This window comes from Cherax quadricarinatus, chromosome 3, assembly GCF_038502225.1.
Source record: "Cherax quadricarinatus isolate ZL_2023a chromosome 3, ASM3850222v1, whole genome shotgun sequence".
NCBI classification, from domain to species: Eukaryota; Metazoa; Arthropoda; class Malacostraca; order Decapoda; family Parastacidae; genus Cherax; species Cherax quadricarinatus.
This window is the reverse complement of record NC_091294.1, coordinates 75,823,533-75,842,983: the sequence shown is the minus strand read 5'-3', so window position 1 is coordinate 75,842,983 and position 19,451 is coordinate 75,823,533. Positions and strand designations below refer to the sequence as shown.

The following is a 19,451-nucleotide window of genomic DNA, read 5'->3' as shown; positions in this document are numbered from 1 at the left end:
TTGTAACTGATTATATCTCTTCCCTCGATTAATATAATATTCCTTAATACGTTTTTTAGCTATTGTTTCCCACCAATTAACCATGGCAACATCCCCTGGTGCTTCTACCACTAAACGATCCCACATATGTCCAAAAGACAAAAGACTATCCTCTTCCTTTAATAACTTTACATTCAATTTCCAAAATGATGGACCCCTCCGAGGCACACCCTCAATATCCACATCTATTACCACTCCTCTATGATCCGAAAAAACCACATCTATCACATCCACCCTCCGCACAGTAACCGCACAAGGCACGTACATTCGGTCCAACCTCGCCGCATAACCTCGTTTAATGAAGGTATGCTCTACCATCCCTCCCCCCCCACACACATCCTTTAACCCCACCCCGGTCAATATATCCCCCAATATACCCAAACAACACCCCGCATATCACGCAATTCCAATCTCCACATTCGTCTCTCGACCTGCGGGGAGAGAGGACGCTTCTACTGGTTCTCTTGCACGCCACCTGGTGAGGAAAACATAGTATTAGCACCAAGATGGCGGACCGACTGTACCGGCGCATTAATACTGTCTGCATTCAGCTGGTTAGAGGAACTTTAAGCAACGACACGATGAACGTTCTCCTGCCAAGCATTATCAGGGACTGTTATGGCATCCCCAATGAAGAGCTGTATGGTGTGGCACTGAATGGAATGTCAAGGGTCTTCGTGAAGTTCATGAGGGCTGACTTCTACTCTACCATCGTAGATGAATTTCAAGAACGACGGATGAGTATCAATTCGGCAGTGGAAGTATGCTTGCATGATGTGTCTAAGTATTTTACTTGGGTGAAGGTAAGGAATGTACCTTTTGAGGCAACAGCATACAGCCTCCAAGATGTGTTCAGTGGTTATGGAACTGTACACTCGACGAGCATGGGAATGTGGAGGGACGGCCCTTATGAGGGGATGCCGGAAGGATCCTGCACACTGAAAATGACCCTGAGGAGACCGATACCATCATATGTTACATTGCGTAACCATAGAACACAGGTTTTTGTACACTATGCGGGGCAGAGGAAGACGTGCCGTTTATGTGACTCTTATGAGCACATGGTGGCACAATGCCCCAGGAGACAGGAGCCTAGGCGTCAGGAGACAGCTGCTGTGGATACGCCATTAGAAGCCACGGATGTTATGACGGGTGAAGTGGAAAGACGGGGTACAGGCCTATGGAGTGAGGAGGTCGACAGGGCAGAGGTGGTTTTGGAGACGTGTGTTACACTACCAGTGGAAACGGGAGGGGAGGGAATATCGCCGTCAGACAGGCCGTTAGATAATGCAGAGTCAGCTCAGGACGGGATTTTGGAGGCTGTGCTGAAGGATTTTTTGGAAGAGTCGGTGCTTGGTGTGGAAAGTGATGTGAGGTCAGGTGATGACAAGGTGATGGATGAACAGAAGCAGGGTAAGGAAGACTTGAGTGAGGTTCGAAAGGAGAGCAATGTGGTGGTGGAGGTCCATCAAGAAGATGTGGTTGAAGAAGAAATGTATGTAGAGGGTAGCTCCCGCAAGAGATCAGCGGGGGCATCAGACATGGACGAGGTCCTCACACCAGCGCAGAGGCCTGGGAAGAAGATGTGGGCAGCTGTGGTTGCAAAGGCAAGTCAGGGAGGAGGGGGGGGCAATGGGAAGCTAGGTGGGAAGGGACAGGGAGGGGTTGGAGGGCAGGAACGAGGGATTGATAGAGAAGAACCGAGACCTATGAAAGGAGGACCAAGTAAGCCTCAGCGGCACAGGGGTAAGCCGCCTTTCTTGTAAAATTCAGGTGTGTAACTTTCAATGTAAACGGTCTTAAAAACGAGGTCAAGAGGGTATGGTTAGAGTGGGTTTTGAGGAGATTTAGCATTGATGTCTGTTTTTTGCAGGAACATAACCATAGGTTAGGATGTGAGTTGTTGTTGAAAGGTTATAGGTTGTTTACATGTGATGCTTTGAGGTTGAAAGGAGGTGTGGCTGTGGCGGTAAAGGAGACCAGTCCTTTGCGTATCCTGGGTTGGGAGGAGGGGGGGGGTGGGAGGGTTGTCAGGGTGGATGGGTTTTGGGGGGCCAGGAGGGTTAGTTTTGTAGGTGTGTACATGCCAGCAACTAGTAACACTAGAGTGAAGGTGGATTTTGTACGCGAGGTTCTGGTATATCACTTGAGAGGTTTACCTGCTTTTACGGTGATTGGTGGGGATTGGAATTGTGTCATTAGGAAGGGTGATGTGGTTCCGAGGGGGGCGGGTTGTGTTTTGGGGGTTCTGCGGGATGTTTTGCGAGATGTTGGAGCAGTAGATGTGGTGGGAAGTAGGGGATATGGAGTGGAGCACACTTTTATTCGTAGGGGATATGAGGCAAGGTTAGATAGGATTTATGTTAGGCAGGGCATAGGTGTGGAGAGGGTGAGGACTATCGATGTGGGTTTTTCTGATCATCGTGCTGTTATAGCAGATTTGAGGGTAGATGGCATAGTGAGGGTTTATGCAGGATATTGGAAATTAAATGTGAGGCTACTTAGGGAAAAGGGTGAACCTACGGGGTTTGAAGATTTGTGGAAATCCTTGTGGGAGACTAGGAATATGGAAATGGATTTGCTGGATTGGTGGGAAATGAGGGCTAAAGTTGAAATAGGGAAATTTTTTAAAGTACGGGGTAAGGAGATGGCTAGGTGGAGCTATGGCCTACAAAATTATCTTGAGGGTCAGTTAAATGACTGTTATGCAGAGGAACGTGTGGGGCGGAGTGAGGACATGGAACGTTTGCGAAATAGGTTGGCGGAAATTCACAATGAAAAATTTGAGGCAATTCGAGTTAGGGCAGGGTTGGAGGATGTCTTAAGGGGAGATAGGCCATCGGGTTTTGTATTAAGGAGGTTTAAGGAACGGCAGGCGAAGACCACCTTGGCGTATATTGAGGCAGGTACAGGGGGGGGTGGCTTTGAGGAGGGTCAAGGCCTATCCACCACGGAAAATATTAGTTTGTATGCAGATTTTTGGTTTAGGGAGAAGTGGAGGAGGGTTGGCAGGGGAGTGGGTGAGGGACGGTTTGGGGATGAAGGGTTTAATAGAGTATTAAGTGAGCAGGACAGTGACAGAATCGAGGGTAGTATTAATGTAGAGGAGGTGGAGGAGGCAGTTTTTGGGATGTGCCAGGGTAAAACCCCAGGCATAGACGGAATACCAAACGATTTTTATAGGTATCATTGGGGGAGTGTACGGCATTGTTTGGTGGGGGTTTTGAATTGTATGTTAAGTAGTGGGAGGATGGGGAAATCACAAAGAACGGGTGTCACGGTTTTAGTGCCCAAAAAGAAGGAATGCCGAGTTTTGAATGATTACCGTGCGATTACGTTAATGTGCTCGGATTACAAGATTTTTGCTAAGGTTTTGGGCAACAGAATGAGGAAAGTGTTGGGTTTAGTGTTACATAGGGGACAGTTGGGAATTCCGGGAAGAAGGATGAGGGATGGACATGGTTTGATTAGGGATTTTCTAGAGAGATGTACGGGAGGGGGAATACTAGGTTTAGATTGGGTGAATGCTTATGATTGCGTGGACAGAGATTTCTTAGGGGTTTGCTTAGAGAGGTTGGGGTTTCGGGAGGGGGTAGTGAGGTGGGTGAACACCCTGTATGATGGGGCAGAGGTGAGGGTACAGGTCAATGGGAGGTTGGGTGAAAGTGTACCAATGGAGAGAGGTTTGAGACAGGGCTGTCCGATGTCACAGCTGCTCTTTGCGTGTGTGCAGAATCCTTTTTATGAGTCTGTTGAGAGGGTAATGAACAATCAGGAGATGGAAGGGGGGTGCAAAGGGGGCATCGTTGGGTATGTGGATGATACTACTGTTTTGCTAAGGGGTAAGGAGGAGTTAAGGAGGGTGGGTAGAGTGATTCAGATGTTTGGTATGAATACCGGAATGAGAGTTAATACGGTGAAATCAAGGTTACTAGAGGTCGGTAATTGGATAGGGGGGGGCTTGGGGATAGGGTTAGGATGGACAGTGGTTGACAGAATCAAGGTATGTGGGATATGGTATTTGGCGGAAGTGCAGGCATGCAGAAGGGTAAATTCGGAGTCTGTCACGGGTAAGGTTTTAAGTAGACTAGGAGGTTTAAGTGCGAGGGACTTAGCTTTACATCAGAGGGTAGTGGTGGTAAATTCACTTGTCTATAGCAAGGTATGGGGGGTGGCAGAGGTTTTTCCCTTAGAGGTACGAGATATTGTGGAAATGCAGAGGAGGGTGCTGAAGTTTGTGTGGGGATTTGGGAGGGCATGGTTAAGTAAGGAGGTAGTTATGACGGATGTTCGGAGAGGGGGTTTAGGTTTGTTGCCTTTAGGACTGAGAGTAATGGCTGTATATATCAAGTGGAGGTATATGAGGGAAGGGGGTGTGAGGGGCGCTAAAGTAGGAAGAGTTATGGAGGAGGCACGTAAATGGTGGAGTGGGAAGGAATTGAGGGTTTGTGAAGATATGTTGAGATTTTTATTGACAGTGCAACAGGTGGATAAAATCAAAGTGAAACGGTTGGTGAGGGTAGTGAAAGGTCAAGGAATTATGCAAGGGGTAGCCGTGTATCCAACGTATGATTGGGGGGTTATTTGGAAAGATTTTAGTAAGCTTCGGATACCGGCTAGAGTAAGAGAATTAGTATATAGGTTTATCATGGGGATTCTGGCTTCCAAGGAGGTGTTACGTAGTATGGGGTTTGTGGAAGAGGCTTTTTGTCAGTTTTGTGGTGATGTTGAAACGGCGTTTCATGTGGTCTTTTTTTGTACCTCCTTGGAGGGGGTGAGATCATGGATGGGTGGGGTTATCAGACTGTTGGGGGGGGGTCGTTTGTCGCTTTTAAGGGCTTTACTACTAGATGTAAGGGGAGTGCCTAGGGATGTTGGAAGGGCTATAATGTATATCATAGTGGATTATCTGGACATTTCATGGGGAATGAGGGGATTAAGGGGTGATATGAGGATAAAAGCGTTGGCGGCCAGATTCTATAGGACGAAGTGTAGGAATAAGTTGGTTTATGGGGCGTCTTGGGAAAAAAGTTTCCCGGAAGGTTATAGGAATCTCACTGTGGGTTCCCTTGGGCGGGGTCCCTGAGGATGGACAAAGGAGTGGTCTCCTTATGGGGGGATGTAAAGGGGGGGGGTTGTTTTTGGTTTATCTGGAACTGATGTAGTGTGTAAGAGGAAGGTAGTGAGAATTAGGTATGGATGGTAAGCCATGTTTCACGAGAATGTTTGTCATAGTGAGATATAAGTGTGGTTTCCAGGGTTACATTTCTAAGCCTGATGGTTATGTTCACTGGGTTTAAAATTTCCTTGAAAGCCAGGATACCGAGCCCTTAGGATCTCGTTTTTAAGTAATTAGATTGACACGTTGGTATCAACACAAAATTTTTCTGAGATACGTGTCAGTTCTTTTGGGACTGGCACATTACAGCAGCCTTATCCTTATAACTACTCTAGTTTTATTTTAGTCTCGGGTTCTTTAAATAATTTACATAGCCTAGTATTGTACCGCTACTGTGGCATGTGGTGTATTATCTTGTATTTTGAGTGTGAACTACACTATATGCAAATGTTTTGAATGTTTGTAATTCATGGTTAACATTAATATTTGATATCATATTGGTGGTGTATATACTTCTACTTATTACCGTGTATGTGTCTAGGAATGTAATGTTTCATATCTGTTTTAGTCTGTAAATTTTGTGTTTTTGTCTTGTTCATGCACTACCAACTTTTAGGTTTTGATGAGGTCAGGGTATGACCTTTCATTAGGATAATTCAATGTATGTTATTTAGAACGGGGACTGTACATACGGGGGGGGGAGGGTAGAAGTGTCAGCTGTGTCTGCACTGGTAATAATGATTATTATAAAAGGAGGGTTTATAGGTTATGTATATGGTTGTGGGGTTATGTATATGGTTGTAATATGGCCTTGATCTATGGTGTTCTTAAAATGTACCGGGATTGTGTACTAGAGGTTTTGTAATACCTAGTATGGTTTTTAATTTTATACTATAATCATTATTGTATTTGCTCTGTTTATAAAATTCTGTATTGTAAGGATGTGGAAGGTTGGGTTTTCAATATTCTGGTGTATGTGTTAGGTATGGTGCTCCTGTTTAGCCAAGTACTTGTGACATGGAAGTAAACTATATGTATTTTTTCTGTATACCGATCTGAGTTGTATATTAATTTAATTTACATATATGTATGTGTGTGTGTGTGTATGTGTATATATATATATGTATATATATATATATATATATATGAGTAAATATAATGTATGAGTATGTATGTATTGTCATCAATACTAAGTACTTCTATAAAGTTACAGTGGATGTGGTTGGTTTTATTGACTAGTTTGTAATGTTTGTGTTTAATTTCATGTTCGGAGAGGTATGAAGTTCACTGTATGTACTTTTTATTTATTTTCACTGTGGTTTGTTTTGTAAGTAATACAATGTATTATGTATATGCAGTTTTTAAATAAAATATAAAAAAAAATATATATCCCCCAATATACCCAAACAACACCCCGCACCTCTGGGCTCCACATCTTTACGACGTATCACGCAATTCCAATCTCCGCCTATTATTGCAACATTCGGTAAACCACGTAAAAAATAGACCAGCACGTCCCGAACAAATTTAGTTTTAATACTCACGTCACCCTCAGCCGGACCATATACACATACTAAACTAATGGGAACCCTACCCCAAGTTCCATCCACTCTAATTACCCTCCCCTCCCCCCCTTCACTACGCCTTACTATAAACGGGCTAGTTTCCTTTACCAAAATGGCAGCCCCACCTTTCAAACGTGTCGCATGTTCCATGTACACATTATAACCACTCATATCCAACTCATAACCAGGCCTAAAATTATGTTCCTGTAAGAATACCACATCCACACCAAGTCGCACCAAATACTCATTAAACCACTTAAGCTTCCTCTCAGCTCTCAACCCGTTAATATTTATATTATTATTATTATTATAATCAAGGGGAAGCACTAAACTCTCAACCCGTTAATATTTATAGTAAAACACTTGAATTCAACAAATGGGTTTTCCTTTTGTCCCCGGCATTGACTTTACCCCAGTTCGTTTTGCAACACCTCTGTCCCTCCCCCCTTTGTTGGGAATCACCTTTGCAATCCCTTGATCCTTGGGTTCACCATTCCCTCTCTTCTGTACCTCCACCCAAGACTTTTTCCCAGGGCGTTGGGCAGGAGTTAGCACATCATCAGAATCCGATGATGCTGCAGTCCTCTTTCGTGTCCCGCCCTCCACCTGCATTTTGACATCTGAAGCACCGTCCTGATGCACCTCCACCTCTACTGCATGCACCTTCAATCCTGTAGACTCTCTCGTCGACAAACCGTCATCTTCTGCCATACCATCATTCACAGCCTTCCCCAGAACTGAGCCTGGGTCTTCCACCTGATCTAGGACCGATTCCTCTAACAAGTCATCCAACGCCTTTACCAAAGACGCCGCCACTTCTTCACCCATATTAGGTAGTCTCTCCTCAAAAACCTTATGTATGTCCAATGACTGAGATTCTCCTTGTAGCGTTACAACTGGCGATTCAAGCTCCTTTTCTTTGTCTACCTCCTCACTCCATGACAACCGTTGTTGGGGCGGTGTAGCAAGAGACTGTTCTCGCTCATCGCCAACCTCGTCCACTGGCTGCTGTTGCTGCTGTTGCTGCTGTTGCTGTTGCTGTTGCTGCTGTTGCCGTTGCTGTTGTGCCGGGTACCCACTTCGTTTCTCACACTGCGCCGCGATGTGGTCATATGACCCACATAGCCGACACGTACGTTGTTGCCCCGCATACGTTACATAGACTTGAGTCCTTAATTCTTTCAACACAATATATGAAGGAATAGGGTGCCGAAGAGTCATTTTAACTGTATACGCGCCTTCCAGCGCACCTGCATACGGTCCAGTTGCCCATCTCCCTGCTGTGGCTACGTGAACCGTCCCATAAGTACGCAGTTCACTGGTAATATCAAAATCAGTCGCCTCAAAAGGCACATTCCTGATTTTCACCCAGGTGTAATGTCGAGATACATCATGAAGTCTCACCGACACAGCTGTATTAACCTGTATGATGGTCTCCTGATACTTGTCGACCACTGCCTCGTAGACTTGTGCAGACGTCATCTTAACGAAGATTCTTGTCATTCCATTTAATGCGACACCACATATCTCCTCATTTGCTATACCATAGGTATCGCGAATGATCGCTGGTAATAATAAATCCATGTTGGATCCTGTGACAGCACCACGGATCATCTCAATGCAGACAGTGTTGATTCTTCTTCTGCTATTCAGCGCCATGTTGGAGAAAATAAAGTTTCCACCAACCAACGCTAGGGGCAGCTCAATCAGGTAAACTGCGCAAAACAAACTCAAACAGGAGCGTCTGCGCAGCTCGTCCACACGGCTCGGAGGCGTAGATGTGTCCCCTGACGTGCATGTGCGTATGGTGGATGTCTCTCGACAACATACGTGGGTGAAACTGCGCAATGTGCCCTTCGAGGATGGGGAGGATGGGATAGGGGACGGGAGATTGGGGGGTAATTAGGTTCGGTCTGAGGAAGAAGACTGATAGGTCTAATTCCTCAGACCAAGAGCCTCTTCACCACGCCAAGGAGCCCCCCTTGAAGAGGTCAAGCGAGGTAAGAAGGGCAATCTTGTACGTGGTGGCGGACTTCCTATATATCTCATGGGGCATGAGGGAAACTGAGGGAGCAGTTCGAGTTAGGGCAATTGCGGCGGGTGTTTATAGAACGGCTTGTAGGAATAGGTTCCTTTATGGTGGGAGGTGGGGTTCCGCCTTCCCTGCAAGCTATAGGAGTATTACGGAACAGCGGTTACTGCAACTGAGGTGAGGGTCAGGCAGAGAGGGGCTGGACTTTCCGTGGGGACAACTTTGGTACGTTAGGATTTTTAGAGTGAGAGGCTGAGTAGCTAAGTTGCGTGTCTGTAGTTACGATATGTTTTGTGTGTTTGTGGAGGCATGGTAGAGTTGAGATTGTAACTGAGATTTTGTTTTTTTTCCTCTACTTTCTGGGCATTTTGTACAGCAAGCTGGACAAATTGGTTTTGTCCGGTAAAATTTATAAGTACAGCCAAGGCAGGGTTTGCATGTGTGTATTTTTAATAAACAAAAAAAAATTTTTTGGTTTCCTGGGTAACGTAGAGATGTCCATGTGCGTCTTTCCCAGTGTTTACGTAGGTATGTACATGAGGTTGTCATACAAATTGTCACGCTGATGTCCGATTCGATTATTATAGTTTTTATTGCCTTGCTCGGGGTTAAGTTTAAACATTATAATTGGTCTGTAATCAACATCTTGTCCTTTTTGGAAGCCTTTTGTAAAACGACCAACCCATGAGGTTGGTCGTTCATTTCAGATGGAATGGCATAGTGTATGCAGCTACTTATGGTTTCTAGTTACATAGTCATCTATACACTTGTATTTTAAGGTTTCAGGTTTTGATGTTAGATAATGTGTTGGTGTAATGGACACAGTTTTTTTTTAAACGGGGGGGGGGGGGTCGTCGAAGTTTCCCACAGCATTATGGATAACATTTTTGGGTGTTAATATTGATTGTACTTGTTTCTGAACTTACAACTGATACCCTTGTGGTATCACCCTTCCTTTTGATCATAATAAATAATCATGATTCCATGTGTCAATACTGCGACCACCTCGAAGGTGGTAAACTAAACCTTTGTATTGATCGCGCAATTATTTGATTTTATACCTGTACTTTTGTCTTGTGGGTTTTTTCAATATATGTTTATATTAATAATGCAACAGGACATACCTGATGTTAAATGATGCTTATGTTACAGTTGTAGGTAATATTTGTTTTGATTTTTCGTGATTTTACACAAGTATTGTTACCACTTATCATCGTCAATTATGTTTTTACTGCATTGTCAGTAATGCGATGGATAGTGACTTTTGGATACTGTTGGGATTTCTTTTAATTAGGGTTGGTATTATGATCAAAAAGAAGCGCTAAGCCACAAGGGTAGAGGTTGGTATGTTTTCCTCTTATAGTGAGGAGACTATCAAGGTTTTTCTTTTTTCTTGCATAACCTACTAGTTAATTAACGATGTATTTCTCTTGTATGTATTGAATGTACACTTTAAATAAAATATAAAAAAAATGCTGCACCCTGATTGTTTCCCACAAACACCCATACCTCTATATTCTATCAGTTTAAATTCCTAGGTCCCAGTTATCAATGAATGGGATCGCAAGTTCCTTGCGGTACCTGTCTAGCCAGCAATTTATACCAATTGCCCTAGACATCCATTCATTGCCCACTCCCTTTCTAGGCAAGATGCTACTTATGACTGGGATCCCTCCCTTAGACCTAACTACTACTATGGCTGACCTGTACTTATCCAGCAGCTCCTCTCTCCTGCCCTTCCCAATGTCATTACCCCCAGCACTAAGATAATGGGCTTGTTCCCATTACCTGCCACAATATTATCCAACCTGCTGACTGTCACCAACACCAGCTCCAGGAAGGCACACACTGTCTGACCTTTCTGTCTGTTACAAAATGCACGGTCCATATATCTTACCTGAGAATCGCCTATTAAAATATTCTTACCTTGATTAGCAGGGGAATCAGTGGTACTTTCAACCTCACTAACCGCTGAAGTACACTCGTCTTGGAGAACAGAATCGATTTCCTACCTTCACATCTTCTCTATTAACTCATCTTCCTTCTTCCTGAACTGTGAACCACTTGCCACTTAAAGCGGCTGCCACTATCACTGCCGGTGACCATTTTCCTTACCAGCTAAATCCTTCTCACTCTCCCAAACTCATTTATGCAAAGCTTCAGCTTCCTATTTTCCTCCTGAAGTAGAATCTCCTTCAACACTTGAACCTGAGATTCTAAAACACAACAAAAAGCCATGGTGCTTGGTAACAGCCCATGCTAACTCCCAAGAGCTTAGGCAGGTATGACCACAGGTGACCACTGACCTACAGCACTTGCACATGAGAACACATCAGTATGTACCATCGTTTACATAAAAACCATGTCCACATCACTAAGAAAAAAATTTTGAACATACAAAGGTAACTTTCCAAAATTCATGTATATAAAAGACATGCAATGTTTCAGGTAATAAACAATTATATCTGAAAATTTGTTTGGACTGCCTCCAAGTGAGTCGCCTACCCTGGCAAACTGTTGACACCGAGCTCTGAGGTGGGTACCTCAGCCTCAAGTGGATTATAGGACAGGTTTTCACAAATTATTGAAGGTGCAAGAAACTCGCCTGCATGCACGTATAAAGGACTAACTTGGTGTTGCAGCATATATCCTGATCTTCAACTTCCCTAAGCTTAGCCTTAGCCCCTTTGGACTTCCCCTCAGAAACCACGTGCAACCAGGAGCCTTAATTCCTGCAATATTCAATCTTCATTAGTGACCTGCCTGCACCTCAAATTCCTATATCCAAGAGTATGTATCCCCTAGTATAACTATGCAGACTGACACTAGCTTCCAAACTGCCAAGAGACACTGGTACTTACTGGGCATGCACTGCTTGTTGCACACCAGGCCCACAGATCAAACTCACTCGACTCTCCCCAGGCACTGGCCAGAAATCTATGAGAAAGTGGAGGTCTTGTCTTACTGTATGGGCCTGATGGAGGTCATCTACGGTACATCGAGGTGCCTCTACCAGATTTCCCTAGGTCTCAAATGTGAAGACATGTGGGGGGCGCCGTCTGCTGATCACGGCACGTCTTGTCAAGTTGGTGTATGTCTTAAGAGAGCTGGTCTCTTCCAGACCCTCGTCTCTTCGTTCAAACTAGGGCTGCCAGATTTCCCTAGCTAACTTATCCTAGTGTTTGCCTACATTATTGGCCTATTACTACCTATGTTAAGGTCTACATTATTATCTACAGTTGCCTCAATGATCCTAATATTAGTGTACTACCAGTAAAACTACCTACTCCTTCCCTGAAGAGTAAATCTATAAATTAAATAAGCTTCCCAACCATGCCAACCCAGGGAGAGAAATGTTTGTTTGGGGAGAACACATTTTGTTTGGGTGGGTTTAAGGGCCACACAGCTCAGCCGTTCCATTACGGATCTGTCCTGTGGAACTTTAATGACTAAATAAATTTCCACAAGATTCCAAGAATTGCAAAGTATAATTATCCCCTGGCCTAGAGTATCAACCTCACAGGGAAAAAGAATAAAACAAAAAATCTGATACCATACATAAGGCCCATAATACATATGCAGAGCTGTACTTCTAGCATTCAAACACCATCCTGGCCTCTTGAGCACGTCAGAAAGCCCCCCCCCCAACCTCTGACCCCCATACCAACTATATTATACTCTAGTCCACTCACAATCTACACCTGTCTCGAGTCAAAACCCCAGTCCCTGATATCCACAAGTTTTCCCCCACCATACCCTCCCCTCATGCTTAACGTTTGCACACCCACATACGCCACTACCACTTTACCACATTCAAACCTCAACTCCAAAATTAAAGACAGTCCCAGGAACTCGACCCATCCCATTACTACCCTGCTCCCAACCCTACCAACACCTACCGTCAGATTGTGATAAACCAAGGGAAAACTTTCCCCACACCCTCCCATATAAAAGCCTATTCCTGCAAACTGTGCATTATTATTATTATAATCAAAAAGAAGCCCTAAGCCACAAGGACTACAGCGGCAAACTGTGCAACACTTGCCACAAGTGCCATCTCCCTACAACCACTCCCCACCTCCCTCGTACCCCACGAAACGATCTGCCACCACATGCATCACACCCCGTCTAACATCCTTGGTGACCCCTCCATCAAAATGCAAAGCCCTCAAAGTCGAAATGTTAACCCCTGCCACTATACAAAGGACCCTCACTAACCATATCCTGACAGTCTCCAAGGTCCCACAAAAATACACAGCATGGAAAGCTATCTCCTCCCCACAATGAACAATTCCCTGCACCCACATAACCCAGCTGAAAAAGCAGACCTCAAAACTAAAATCCCTAACAAAAACCTATACACCAGCTCCCTAACCCGTGGCTGTAATCTGAGCTTTCTAATGTCTCCCCAAAGCCTCTTCCAATCATACATCAGGTATGTTTCTACTCCCTGTATCACCTCCCCCTGCCTACCTGTTCTTGCAAGCCAGCTTACTCTTACCTTCCTTGCATCCCATGTTGCCAACAAACTACACCCTATCTTCACTAATAACCCCTTCCCCATCCACCATTTCCTCATCCTCCCCTCCCACCCTCAGGTAACTGCTTCATATAAATCTCCTTCACACACATCCCCAATGATACGAGACCCAGCCCGGCCTGGCGCACAATCATGACCACCTTCCGTAGCCACGGCCTCCCATAACCCCACATACCTCAAAACCCCCCTCTGCAGTTCAAGATCGGTTGACCTCTGGGGATACTTCTGCTATCCCCCATACCTTGCTATACAAAAGTTTACCACTACCACCCTCTGCTGCAACATACCCCCAGCCCTCCACCCTCGGCCTACTCAACCTCACCTTCTGCACTTCCCCAGCATCTGCCATGTACACTACCCCACAAACTAATTCTACCCACAACGTTCCACCTATACGCTTCTTCACCCCCCCACCGTCTCAAACCTGTCCCAAACTGCACCGGCAGCCCCCAACTTCCCATTTACCGCACTATCACACATGCAATGGGCGATTGTTACACATTGTCACGACCACTCACGAGAACAGCAGGAGTGTCTTGGCAATGTGTGTGGTGGCCACAGGCACCTGTGCATGCTAAGGTGAGCCAGTATGATGGGTGAAGGTACTTTGTTCCCTTGGGGGGAGGGGGCCCTGCACGCCCTTCCTAGTATTTGCAGCATCAAGCCGTGATGGGTTGGCCTTTGGTGTGCAAATATACATGGCCATTGATACTTTAGGTGGTTTCTCTAAGAAACTTGTGTTTACCAGTATTTATGTTACACAAGTGCACCGTGTGGTTTTCATTGTGCGGTTTTTCTACATGCAAAGGAAGTTTCTGCATAATAATGGCAGTCAACTGTATGGTCAGGCATGGGCAGTTCTGTCATCTAGAATTTTTAAGATCTTACAGTATCTAGGTGAAGGGAGTAGAGTATCCATCAGACATTGTAGAGTTTAAAATGCTTTTTTTTTTAATTCTTTAAGGAGTTTGGAACATTGGGTTTGATGCAAGTTATCTTTACTGTTTGTTCATGTATCTGGAACTATCGAGCATAATTGTGCACCATGTAATGTTTCAATAAAAAAAAAAAAAAAAAAAAAAAAAAAAAAAAAAAAAAATTTAGAAACTGGTGAAAAATTACCAGCCACCCTCTGTACCAAGTCACTAATTAGTAGTCCTCCCACTATCGCCACCGACAGCATAAATCTTCAAAAGACATTTTTCACTCGCACATCACCTGCAGCTAGAACATATACACGAGAAGTTCATCCAGCCACCTCCCATCCACATGTAGGACCCTTTTCCCCCTCCACTTTCACTCCTAAGCACGACAAACTGGCTTTCCACCCTAACCACGATCACACCACCCTTCAAATGTGCAGCTGTATAGTCCTTGTGGCTTAGCACCTTTTGATTATAATCATTCAAATGTGCAGACTATTACATATACCCAGGCACCTCCGAGATACATCCATCCTTTAAGCTTGGCTCTTTCACAAACACCACATCAACACAATGCAGGAAGAAAAAATCTTAACCTGTCATGCTTTGAACAAACAGCCACCGACGTTATCATGCACTCGAGGCCTGCATCCTAAGTTTGCCTTCCACGCATGTAAAACCAAAGGTGGTCCCACCCAAGGCAAACAGGCGATCCGAAAATCAGTCTCACTACTTAGGAAGCCAGATGCATAGACCTACGAGAGGCACTAAAAGAAAATAGAGCCCTGGCACATGGTGCAGGTGACTAGTCACCAGGAGGAGGTACAAGAGAGTGGGGGGGGGGGGGAAGTCTGGAGAAGCCACGTCATAACAGGATGCAGCAACTTTGAAGGGCCTGGAAGGAGGGGCATCACTGCACGAAATTATGAAGGAAGTGCTAAACCTCAAGTGTTATACAGTGCTGAACGAAGACAAAGATTGTGGCAATTTGGAAAAGGATGAACAGGACATACTTTAAGACATTAAAGGTTGCAAGTTTCCTCTCGTCCAAGAGGACCTCTATACCTCCAGTAGTGCAGATGTAGCATGTAACCCTTGCCATACCCTACCCCTTCACGTTAGTAAAGTAGTACTCTTAACCTCGCATCTACAGAGCCACCTCTGCGAGATTAACAAGGGGAAGCACCAAATGCCCCAGAAGCAGGGATACCCACCAGAAAGCACATCACCTGCCACTTCCCAGAACTGACAGGCAGCCTCTGGAGATACCAATCACTTGCAGGACACCAACCACCACCCCCCCCCCAACCTGGAAAGCCAGGAAGGGAGCATACAGATCATGCATATTCCACAGCAAAGTAAATACTCCCGAGAACCCTACGGAGCAGGCACACTTCCCCATACCTAGAAACCGTAATGCAGGAGGGAGAGGACCCGAGCATACAAATGGAATGGGGGGGGTAAAGGGAGGGATATCGAGTTAAGTAAAAAAAGGGGGGGGGGATGTGGTAAGGAAGGCCAATTAAGTTAAATCTGAAGACCTAAAGGTCCAATTCCTCAGACAGCCTCTTTACCCACAAAGAGCCTCTCTTCCCTGAAAGAGGTATAATGCTAGTGCTTCGGGGGGGGGGGGGGGAACCTCAGCAATACCAGGGCTGGGGGGGGGGAGGAAGACCAGGGGGGGGGGAAGAAGGGCAGGGAGTTGTGCGCATAGATGGTCACCTAAAAGTTTAAGGTTAGCCTAGGTTAAGGCTAAATCCTCCTTTCACCCCCTCCCCAGCTAAGGCCGAGAAGTTTCCATTGACAAATCTTTGTGCTAGAGAACAACCAATTTCTAATTGAGAGCCATTGGAGAAGTGGTGCCCACTGCCTTATGTTCTTTACCCTAGCTGAAAGTCCCATCATTAGACAGCAGAATGGGAGGGAGCAGTTTCATGTACGGGGAAGGAGGGTAATGACGTCTATTTAAGTATCAAAACTTTTGAATGCAACAGGTCGCATTCCCCTGGTCTGCCAAGTGCAGCAGTTGAAGTTAGGTAGTGAGAGTCAAAACGGATTTAACTGAATATGCTAAAGTCAATCTTCTCACCGTCCAGTTAATTCACCCCCCCCCCCCTTCTGGTAAGGTTTTTAACTTAATTTTACAACAGATCATCCGTATTTAGTAAACTTCCAAGAAAAAGCACAAGTTTAGAAACCATACGAACCTGAGGTATGGTGTGCTTGCTGTGTTATTGCGATTTCGCAAGTTATGCTTTTAGTAATTAGCGCTTTGATAATGTAGGATGATTGAAACAGTCATAACACTAGTGAATTAGTATCTAGTGCATTATCTCAGAAATTAAATACAAAGACAAAGTTAATTCAGTTTTAACAGTAATTAAAAGTTAACATTAAAATCCATAGTAGGCGCCAGGAGCTAGAACAGTATCAGTGACTGTGCGGTAGTCCGTAAGTGTTTCTCTTTCAGTCCTTATTATCGTCCGTACTAGAGGCGAGGTCAGAGTTAATCTGTAGAAATTAAAGATTAAGTAAATAAAAGACTAAAGGAAAGTTAGTTAAAGGCCAAGTCAAATAAATAACTGGTACTTACACTTGGGTGGCTGTCGTGGTGTAAGTAGTTTGCTGGATTATATATGAAGTGTGAGTAATAGTCACATGGTCCACAGAGACTTCCGTTACTAGGCTGAAGTCTGATTTCACACATGTTACAGTTATGTATGATGGCCGCAGAACCACAGTAGACTGCAGAGCAACGTGATCATTAACTGGTGTGTGTAGTACCTGTTGAGAATACAGGAGTTAGAACTTACTTTCTCTCCTACAAGGATATAAAGTGTAAACAGCTAGTTACTTACGGCAAGTGTAGTAGTAGTGATAGTCTGCACACTGAGGGAAGTCAGGGTCACTGCAACACTATGGAATGCCAGGTCAGTTAGCGTGATGAAGTGATCAACAGTCGCCACCTTCGTAACTGTAGGAGTAATTTGAAATTCTACTCTCCTGACTGGAGCAGGACCACTGCCGGCTTGACCGATCCTGCCGCTTCCTTGATCGAAAGGAGATGCACCGGCACTTCCAGCTGAAGTGAGTGTTCCTGAAGTTCCTGGGGCCGTACCAAGATCTGGCGTTAGTCTCTGACCAGGTCTGCCTCCAACAGAGGGACCTGAAGATCCAACACTTTGTATATTTTGTCTGCCAAATGGTCCCCTCTCATCACTTCGGCCATTCCCAGTGGACGAGCTTCCACCTACCAATGATCCAGTTCCTGTTAACCTCTGGCTGTCACCAGCTACAAATGCTTCACTGCGGACATCACTACCAAGACGACCAACATTACCGGCGTTTAAACTCGAGGGAACAGGTCTGCGACCTTGTACACCTATTGTCTGAAATTACGTGGAGGTTAAGGGTAAAGTCAAGCAATTATTCATGTAGTAAATAAAATATTCAGTCAGCCATTTAGTAGTTAACCATTACTCACCTGAGAGCCACTGATGTAGTCTGCTAAACTTGCCGAGGTTGATGTAGCAAATGATATGCAGATCACTAGTAGGAGTGTGGAATGCATCTAGCGAGTTGCAAGAAAGTTAAACAAATGTTAAAAACAGTTTTCACAAGAACACTAACCAAAGTTAAATTACCGATTTTGTACAGAAGGCTTGTCGGGTATAGGGGAATGCAGTAGTTAAGTAACACTGCATGATGAAATTGGTACGAGTGTCACTGACTTATTGCTTTAATGTAGCTACTTTAAGATGTAGATGAAATTTAAGTAGATTATTGTACGACTCGCAGTATGTGAAATTACTTAAGCACTAATTGAGGTTTTATATTAGTGGTAATTAAGCAAATTAGTAGTCATTCGCGTTAATGGATCTTTTGACTTTAAAAGTAGTTAAGAATGGAAGTTAAATCTACATTCCTATGGTAGTTTAAAAAAGGTGACTTACGTTATAATTACCCGTTTTGAAAGTTTTTCTTTTGGGTGGAGAGGGGAAGGGTAAGCTTTGAAAGGCAAGTGTTTTTGGACGTGATGCTTACTTGTGGCAGTGTTATTAACTTTTATTTACTCCGGAAAGTTTTAAGAGTCGTGTTTGAGTGAAGAATGTTAGAATCGAGGTAAAGAAAGACTCGCCAGGTTTACTAGTTCAACATTTTCCGACAAACTCAAGCGTTATGTAGGATGAAATTCAAAAGAGATTATACTGGTGTAAAGTACATAGTACTAATAGTGCAAAAGTATTATAGGGAAATTAAGAAGCTTTAGTGAAGTGCTAAATAGAATGACAAGTAAAAAGTTTAAAGTTAAATTATATGCACTTTTAGATTAATAAAATCTTCTCAAAGAAATCACTTCATGTTCCAGCTCAATTATCAATTCATTATTTACACAAACCAAGTCACCCTAATTATAGTTGTAATATCATTTATATCCCTCGAGCTCTGAGGAAGGACGAATGGATAGTAAGAATACATATTTAAAAGTAATTAATAACAAATACCTTTGCTTTTCTTTACAGATTGCACCTTAAAATGTTACAGTTGTTTGTGTGACTGAGGTGCGGAGTGAAGTGATCATGTCAGTCCCTCCTACCTACATCATCACCTTCCCCCCCAACCACAACCACCTCTTTCACTCCCTCCCCCCACCTAATTTGGTCATTAAGCAACCTCCCCTACTTCGCCCATTTAACAGGGGCATTTTTTTTTTTTTTTTTTTTTTTTTTTTTTTTTTACATATACACATATATATATTATTTAAACAGTACGTGAAATAATAAATATGACATAAAATGATACGGTAACTGATATCTATATATAATACATAGATAGGTAGGGGAAACCTTATCCAACTTTGGCAAAGAACAAAAACTAGTACTCAACAGCCGATCAACCGATCAAAAATAAAACTAAAATCACCTGCAATAACGACATTATACATATTCACTGAACTTCAACCATGAAAGAGGAAACGCAGTTTCCAATTAAGCGAACTTCAGAATCATTTTTTTTTTTTGATTGTCTGCATCGCTCTTGGGCCGTGTAGACCCCCTTGCCTGACGCTCTTCAGTAACCTGACAGCAGTGGTACGGGGAGGTGTTGTGCATTCGCTGCCTGGATGAGGTAGAGTGCGGTCGTGCTTTGCACCCCTCTACTGTTTCCCAGACGAGCTACTCAGTCAACAACATGGCGCCAGGTGTGCGCAGGAGAGTGAATACTGTGGGCATTG

General features: G+C 44.1%; 1 protein-coding gene across 1 annotated transcript; it reads right to left on the bottom strand.

Moving 5' to 3' along the window:
- Positions 1-16,523: 16,523 nt before the first annotated feature.
- Positions 16,524-18,852, bottom strand: LOC128705974 (uncharacterized). The gene is made up of 5 exons (XM_053801046.2): positions 18,724-18,852; positions 17,703-17,789; positions 17,077-17,607; positions 16,812-17,002; positions 16,524-16,729 (listed from the first exon to the last, which is right to left on the bottom strand). The coding sequence occupies exons 2-5, from the start codon at positions 17,787-17,789 to the stop codon at positions 16,612-16,614; spliced, it is 927 nt and encodes a 308-aa protein (XP_053657021.2). The 5' UTR covers positions 18,724-18,852; the 3' UTR covers positions 16,524-16,611.
- Between the last annotated feature and the right edge of the window lie 599 nt (positions 18,853-19,451).

Bases quoted from the DNA above. Each gene is read 5' to 3' on its own strand.
- LOC128705974 (XM_053801046.2), bottom strand. From the start codon at position 17,789: ATGCATTCCACACTCCTACTAGTGATCTGCATATCATTTGCTACATCA. The intron at 17,608-17,702 runs GTGAGTAATGGT...ACGTAATTTCAG, and splicing joins ACTACATCAGTGGCTCTCAG to ACAATAGGTGTACAAGGTCG. The intron at 16,730-16,811 runs GTAAGTACCAGT...TAATTTCTACAG, and splicing joins ACCACGACAGCCACCCAAGT to ATTAACTCTGACCTCGCCTC.